Here is an 8,003-nt window from a genome sequence, read left to right as displayed (position 1 = left end):
AAGAAAATGTCACGTACGAAAAATAAAAAAACAACGGGAAAACAGCACATTTAAAAGGGGTGTGGTCTTCCTCGGGATTTAAGCAGGGACGTCCCTAATTGGCTACACAAACCGGAAGTGCTCTCCTCTCATCCAGTGCGGGCTGTATTATATACAGTATTCTTTTAAAGTGCCGAATGGTGCAGGTTAGTAAGCACAGGCCTTACTGTAACACACCCGCGTTTATAACAGCTCTTTAATATTAATATATACGCATGTCTTCGAGTGGACAAAGCCCGAATATGTGACATGTAGCTTATATCTTTACCGCGGCCAGGTTAATGCGCTTAGCCACGATGCTAACGCCATGATGCTAACATTAGCCGAGAGTGACATCAACACTGCGTTGTTATTGTCCTCTTTAAGTCTCCCTGTGAGGCGAGTAGCTTAATCGTCATTTGTTGCCGAAGTGCGTGTCGTCCACGGTGCACAAACATGAAGGTGGAGTCTGTCAAGACGCCGCTGGAAGACACCGCAAAATCGGACGACAACGTTGTCACGGTGAAACGTGAAAATGACGTGCTGCAGTCTTTCAATGAGGAAGATGGAGACTCCGGGGAATATTGTACCAATGGAGACGAGCTCGACATCCGAATCAAAGAGGAACCCCATTCCCTGGAGATCACCGAGGTTCATTGTGGTGGAACATTAAGCCGTATCGGTTCTCAGCCTGATGGAGGTGACGATGTAACATCTTCTCCTCACCACCACGGAAAGGACCTTTTAAAAGTGGAACCAGACCCCCAGCAAGGATGTGAGTTTGGTGAAGAATACAATGTAGCTGTTAAGGAGGAGAGTTTAATAAAAGAAGAAGAGTCTCGTGATGAAGACAACATGGAAGAAGAGGAGGAGGAGGAGGAGGATGGAGAGGAGGCCTGCACAGGTAGGAGTCAATAACGTTGCCTAGGAAACCAAGTGATGGAGCATTGGGATGATGATTAAGAATAAACCAAAATAAGATGACTATGTGCATCATACTTTTTAACATTCTCAACTGTAAACGAAACAAAGTTATAGCAAACAAAGTGTGGAAATATTGGGTAATAACTATAAAAGCAATCTTCACTCGCTAATTGTACTGCAAAAAAGGTCAGTAAGGATAATTCATAATGCCGCCTACAGAGAACATACTAACTCCTTATTTCTAAAATCACAAATACTTCAACTTGCTGAAGTTTTGAAGTTTATCTTCAAACAGCTAAAATAATGCTAAAAATAACCAATTACCTAAAAATGTCATCCAAGAGAGGAGAAATATGATCTCAGGGAAGAACTACATTTGAAACACTTACATATATGCTAGGACTACGTTAAAAAGCCATAGCATTTCAGTATGTGGAATAAACTATGGAATGGATTGAGTAAGACCCTCAAACAATGCACAACGATGAGCCAATTCAAGAAACAATACAAGCAGTTGATGTTTGCTAAATACAAGGATGAAGAGTCTTGAACCAGTCATGATGTGCTATACATATCACTATATTGACACTTACTATGGTACCCATTATGTCATTGGATGCTCATATCACCTCGTACTTCGGTACGTGACAAAAATGTAAAAAAACTATATTATGTTGTATTATGCTATATTATGGAAAGCAGGAAGTGAACAAATGTAACAGTTACTGATTGCAAAAGTACCAGATGGAGGGGTAGGATTTAATAAGCTTTGCTTCTTCCTACTCCTTTTGGACATGTGGAACTGTGAACTGATTATGTGATGCATTCAATTGTAATCTGATGCATGTTCAAATGAAATAAAACCATTACCATTACCATATAAAACTCGAGTACTCACCCCCTAACGACAAAACCCAGCTGACTTTGTGATGTACATTCTGTCATTCTTTTAATATGTATACTTATTATTGATGTAGCAATATTTGTGCTGAGCACAGCCAGTACTGTGTACAATTTTCACAATTTTTCCTTATGAATTTCCTGCATTACTAATTGGCTGTTTGGTTATCGAATAAGAAAATAAAGACACCTAAATAAATTAATTATAGATGTAATAGACCCCCGCTTTTTGTAGGGGGTTACCCTCTGGTCTCATTAAAAAATGCCAGAAAAAAAACGATATGCTCATAAAAGTGTCAATTTCTGACACACAGATCGCCATTGATGTTCTCCAATTTTAGATCAATATTTGCAATAAAAGTGACTAATGTATTTATTAATTAATGTTAGAATCAGCTCCAAAATCTTCCCCTTCGCTCTTCAATTGCCATTGTTCACATGTGACACACTCCAGGTTTAAACCCCAAATATCCTTGATGTAGTTATTAAAGTAAAACTGTATAATAATTAATAATTAATTAATAATTATATAACTGTATTTTAAACAAAAATCTGGTAATTTGCACAGCCATGATTCCTGAATTATGAATGTGAGGATCCACTATTTTAGACATAATTCGATAATACGGCAAGATAATGGTAGGATGAAATAAGCTCTGCTTCTTCCTACTTCTTTTGCAACATGTTGAATTGTGAATGTAAACGTGATTTTCTTGTCCGAAACAATTAAACCATGACCATTAATTCGAATGAAATGGGAAAATCCCTCTCTGTGAATGTTCTGAACCACTGTTTCCAAGCAGAAACTCGACTCCTCATGTTGTTCAGACGATAAACAACAGAGAAGTTGAGATTAACTCAACAGCGCCTCTGCTGGTTGCAGCCAAATACTGCACTTGTGTTTCATATTGAATCCATTGTGAAGTAATTAGTGTATAATAATGTTCAATGCCGTGCTGTCTCCCCCCGCTTAGAGTCGTCTGAGTTTTTCCCCTGTCCTCACTGTGACGTCTCTTTCACCGACCTGGACTTCCTGGAGAAACATGTCAAGTGGGTCCACCAGAAAGAGTACCTTGCCGAGCTCAAGAAATGCCTCTCCAGCCACACCCAAAAAAGCCTCATCCCCAAACACACCTGCACCGTCTGCGGCAGCACCTTCACTTCCAAAGTCTACCTTCGGGTCCACGTCAGAGAGAGCCACCCGTCCGCTCCGACCCGCCGGCTCCACCCGTGCCCGACGTGCGTGCGCAGCTTCCAGTACTTGAAGAATCTGAAGAACCACTGCCAACGCTGGCACAGCATGTCGGTTGTCATTAAAGGGGGGCACCTGTGCTGCGTCAACTGCGGGAAGAGTTTTAAAACCACTTGGGGGCAGGGGCCTCACTTGTGTCACCAGCCGCACACAGAATCCGAGGAAAAGCCCATCTGTCTGGATCTGGGGTTGAAGTGTTCCGAGTGTGGGAAGAAGCTGAGCACGCCTCAGAGTCTGGAAGACCACATGCGCATTCACACGGGCGACCGTCCGTTTGTCTGCAAGGACTGCGGAAGGCGTTTTGTGGAGCGCAGCAGTTGGCGGCAGCACCAGAGGATCCACACGGGGGAGAAACCGCACAAGTGTCAAGTGTGCGGGAAGGCCTTTCAGAGGGGACACCAGCTCAAGTGCCACCTCACCACGCACTCGGCGAAAAAGGAGTACTCCTGCTCGCAGTGCGGGAAGGAATTCGGATTAAAAGCGAGCCTCAACCTCCACTTGCGGACGCACTCCAACGAGAAGCCGTTTCAGTGTCCCGTGTGCGGGAAGAGCTTCAACACCCGCAAGAACCTGCGCGTGCACAGCAAGCTGCACAACAGCGAGAAATCTCACCAGTGCGGCGACTGCGGCTTGAAAATCAGCGACCTTGGCGCTCTGAAGATACACTTGAGGACACACACGGGCGAGAGACCCTACCACTGCACCGTCTGCGGGAACAAGTTCATCCGTCTGGCGCATCTGCGGAATCACCAACGCACACATACCGGTGAGAGGCCCTACAAGTGCAATGAGTGCGACAAGAGCTTCACGCAGTCCGGCGACCTCGTGAAGCACAAGAGGATACATTCCGGGGAGAAGCCCTTTGAATGTCCTGACTGCCATCGTCGTTACACGTCCTCTGGCGACCTCGGCAAGCACCGACGGACGCATACTAACCTACGTCCGTACATATGTCAGGAATGTGACAAAAGCTTCCGTTTATCCGGCCATTTGAAAACCCACATGCGCACTCACACCGGAGAGAAGCCGTACTCCTGCCCCAACTGTCTCCGCAGGTTTGCTCGCTCCCATCACCTCTCTGGACACATCGCTAAGTGTCGCTAAAGGCGATAGTAGCAACAGAGCTAACTTCTAGATTTAGCTTTTAATATAAAACAGTGGAACCACTAAGGTCCAACACATTCATTCATTTTCTACCGTTTATCCTCATGAGGGTCGCGGGGGGGGGGGGTGCTGGAGCCTATCCCAGCTGTCTTTGGGCGAGAGGCGGGGTACACCCTGGACTGGTCGCCAGCCAATCACAGGGCACATATAGACAAACAACCATTCACACTCACATTCATACCTATGGACAATTTGGAGTCGCCAATTAACCTAGCATGTTTTTGGAATGTGGGAGGAAACCGGAGTACCCGGAGAAAACACAGATATGGGAGAAGTTGACAACAGAAACAACCGCTTATCCTCATTACTTTTCCGGGGTATGCAGGAGCCTATCCCAGCTATCTTCGGGCGGGAGGCAGGGTACACCCTGGACTGGTCGCCAGTCAGTCGCCTCCGCAGGTTTGCTCACTCCCAACACCTCTCTGGACACATCGCTAAGTGTCGCCAAAGACAAAACCGAGACGATCGTAGCAACAGAGCTAACTTCTAGATTTAGCTTTTAATATAAAACAGTGGAACCACTAAGGTCAAACACATTCATTCATTTTCTACCGTCTATCCTCACAAGGGTGCGGGGGTGCTGGAGCCTATCCCAGCTGTCTTCAGGCGAGAGGCGGGGTACACCCTGGACTGGTCGCCAGCCAATCACAGGACACATATAGACAAACAACCAGGTCAAACACAATCCGTTCCTTTCATTTTCTTGCGGGAAAGCTGGAGCCTATCTCAGCTGACTTTGGGTGTCCAGTCAGCCAGACAACCATTCTCACTTGTATTTACACCCACATAGTCAGTGAGCAGGAATCGATCCTAAACAGACAGGCTGCACGAAAGTCAGCCATGAGGTGCGGACGCCAAATCCATTCTGGGATATCTGATTTATTAGACTTTAGAAACATTTTTCCCATCGGAAACTTGGATTATAGTCACACAAACATGGATATTTGAAAAATGCGTATTTGTCTCTGCACTTTGACTTTTTTTGTTCACATGCAAACATAGGGGTGTTATCCTTAAAAACAGATCTTCTGGTAAACTCTGTCCAGGATGACATTTTTTTTTAAACTCCAGTTTTGGTGTTTGGGCATGCAAAACTGATTTTAGGGAGGTTTATTTGGGGAGGTTATGTCCCAAGTTCCCCGCAAATTGTGAAAAACTAAAGCCCTTTTCAAAACGATAAACATACTCTACTACAACACCTAAAATATGCCTATGACAGTTCTTCCTACCATTTCTCAAAAGACAACCCCTTCGGCCATTTTAGACAATATTGACTGATTTATTCAAGACACACAGAATATCGTTCTATAGCTATATCAACATAGAACCAACCAAATGAAAGATTAGGCTCTTGTCTTTCATCAGAAAAAAAACTTAAATCAGCAGAACATAGAGTCGGTAAGTTTGAGGAAGATATTAGCTCCTGACTAAAAAAAAGTGAGAAAGCCAGCTTCTTGTGAAAAGAGAAATTTCAATCATAACTTTCAATTAGATGCAATTGTGTTGCTTTTGTGGCAGCTCAAAGAAAACAACAATACCATCGTGGTTCTCAGAAATGTTTTTTTGCACCCCCTCCCCCCCCCCATTTGAAATACTATTGAGAATATCTAATATCTTTATTGAACTTGAAAGTGAAACCAGCGAAATGGAACTAAATGGACAGTTGTGAAGCAAACAAAGAGTTTTAAGAGTCATATTGCATGCTGGCTAAGATAAATGGGTAGATGTTAGCTGGTCTGCACTGACATTGACCCCCCCCGCACGCTCTCACTTTTGTTGCATTTTCCAGGTTTCATTTACAAGTTCAGTATGCACAGTACATTCATTCGTTCATTTTCTACCTCTTTTTCTTCACGAGGGTCACGGGGGCTGCTGGAACCTATCCCAGCTGTCTTTGGGCGAGAGGCGGGGTACACCCTGGACTGGTCACCAGCCAATCACAGGGCACATATAGACAAACAACCATTCACACTCACATTCATACCTATGGACAATTTGGAGTGGCCAATTAACCTAGCATGTTTTTGGAATGTGGGAGGAAACCGGAGTACCCGGAGAAAACCCACGCATGCACGGGGAGAACATGCAAACTCCACACAGAGATGGCCGAGGGTGGAATTGAATGCACAGTACATATAAATGAATAAATATCAGTTTCTCCAGGATTTCAAATCAGCGGGCGTGAATTGACTTGTGAGACCATTCTGTTGAATTCATAGCTACAGCAACCTCCCACCCCTAAGTTACCACATAAAGTGCATAAATTGTGCAAAATTGAAGCAGAGAAAAATGTGCAAATATGTATTGTCTCACGATATTGATGAACAAAGTCGTCATGATGTGCTACCAAGCTGTAGTTGCGTTTACAGGCCTCTGATTGGCCAAAAAGTGCAAAACAGCTGGTGAATGTCCTTTCGACTGGATAGAGATTTATTTATAACTCTACTCATGGATGGAGATTTTGTGGAAATGGCACCTAACATTTAACATTTTACCATTCTTAATTGCCATTGAAATATAAAAATAAATTAACCGATATATATGAAAACAAAGTAAAAAAAACAAACAAACACACCCATTGAATGTTAAAGTGGAGAGAGGCTGAGTTGGTGTTATGCACGGCGGTTCTAAACTGTCATGTTATTATCACTTTAGTCATATTGTACCGAGTACCCAGGAAATAGACACAAAATATCACAAACAACACAAAAAATACATTCTCTGCACTGATTTTCCCCCACCAATTCTGTTCAATTCTGACTTGTACGCCTTGAGTACCATTTGACTTTATAGGTTCCACTGTATTTTTAAATGTTGTCAGTTCCATGAGGTCGAAACATTTTGTTTGTTTTTCAACACTAATACTGATCCTGTCTGCTAATCTGTGCTGTACTATTTGTAAAATAAATGTAATAAATTATCTGACCACTACATGACCATTGTCTTGTTGTGTAATATAATTCAAAATAGGAAAAGTACTCTGTAACAGTGGGTACATTGTTTGTCAGTAATAAGCAGCAGGGCAGCATTAATCCCTTTTAATGTAGGCCAACAGTCCCTTAATGGTGTTTTCTGGTACAAATGTATGATAATGTAGGACGATATATCAAACCCCCTACGGTTTTATTAAATGGTAGTATAATATAAGCAATAATAGCTGAATTGATTATACAATAAACATTGTAGTATTGTACCGACATCGGAAACTGTCCATATAAGGTATGCTTGCCCTACTTGGGAACAAATGAAAAGCGCTTACTCAAATTAAAGTGTGTCCGGATTGGGCGCATCTTCAGTACTACCAACGTGAGCTATCTTCGCATTTGGGAGGCGCCGGTGAGGTTAACAAGCACACCTTGATTGTACTCATTAGAGCAGGTGCACAACCCAGACAATCGAGTAGTTGTCTATTTTTGTAAATGTGGGCAAATAAATTAGATTTGGAGTTTGACAAAGTCACAAAATAAACTGAGATGTTGAAAAAGTACAATGTAGCAACGCCACACATCGGGGGTGAAGTTATTTTTGGGGCGACAACACAAACTTTTTATGTTAGGTCTGCTGCTGCCTTGACCTGGAACACAAGTCAACCTCCATGTTGTTTGTAAGTATGGAATTTAATCTCTACACATATTTATAAGTCATATCGCTTAAGGAGAAATAATTAAAAAGGCATTTGCAAACTATTAAGATGTGTGAGCTAACGTAAGAAACAATTTCGGAGGAGTAGGGCGGATCGATAGAA

At 42.9% G+C, this 8,003-nt stretch overlaps 2 protein-coding genes across 2 annotated transcripts in view; both read left to right on the top strand.

The window, feature by feature from the left end:
* The first annotated feature begins 125 nt into the window (after positions 1 to 125).
* Positions 126 to 7,189, top strand: LOC131105153 (oocyte zinc finger protein XlCOF6). Its single transcript, XM_058052994.1, has 2 exons — positions 126 to 922; positions 2,817 to 7,189. The coding sequence occupies exons 1-2, from the start codon at positions 475 to 477 to the stop codon at positions 4,196 to 4,198; spliced, it is 1,830 nt and encodes a 609-aa protein (XP_057908977.1). The 5' UTR covers positions 126 to 474; the 3' UTR covers positions 4,199 to 7,189.
* Positions 7,190 to 7,307: 118 nt separating this feature from the next.
* Positions 7,308 to 8,003, top strand: part of erfl1 (Ets2 repressor factor like 1) — a 131,299-nt gene continuing 130,603 nt past the window's right edge. The window contains exon 1 of the mRNA XM_058052995.1: positions 7,308 to 7,862. The gene's annotated coding sequence lies outside the window, so the exon portion shown is untranslated. The remainder of the gene's footprint in view (positions 7,863 to 8,003) is intronic.

The sequence above is a fragment of the Doryrhamphus excisus genome, chromosome 17 (genome assembly GCF_030265055.1).
Source record: "Doryrhamphus excisus isolate RoL2022-K1 chromosome 17, RoL_Dexc_1.0, whole genome shotgun sequence".
NCBI classification, from domain to species: domain Eukaryota; kingdom Metazoa; phylum Chordata; class Actinopteri; order Syngnathiformes; family Syngnathidae; genus Doryrhamphus; species Doryrhamphus excisus.
This window is presented reverse-complemented; position numbering and strand designations above follow the sequence as displayed.

Bases quoted from the DNA above. Each gene is read 5' to 3' on its own strand.
- LOC131105153 (XM_058052994.1), top strand. From the start codon at position 475: ATGAAGGTGGAGTCTGTCAAGACGCCGCTGGAAGACACCGCAAAATCG. The intron at 923-2,816 runs GTAGGAGTCAAT...CCCCCCGCTTAG, and splicing joins TGGAGAGGAGGCCTGCACAG to AGTCGTCTGAGTTTTTCCCC.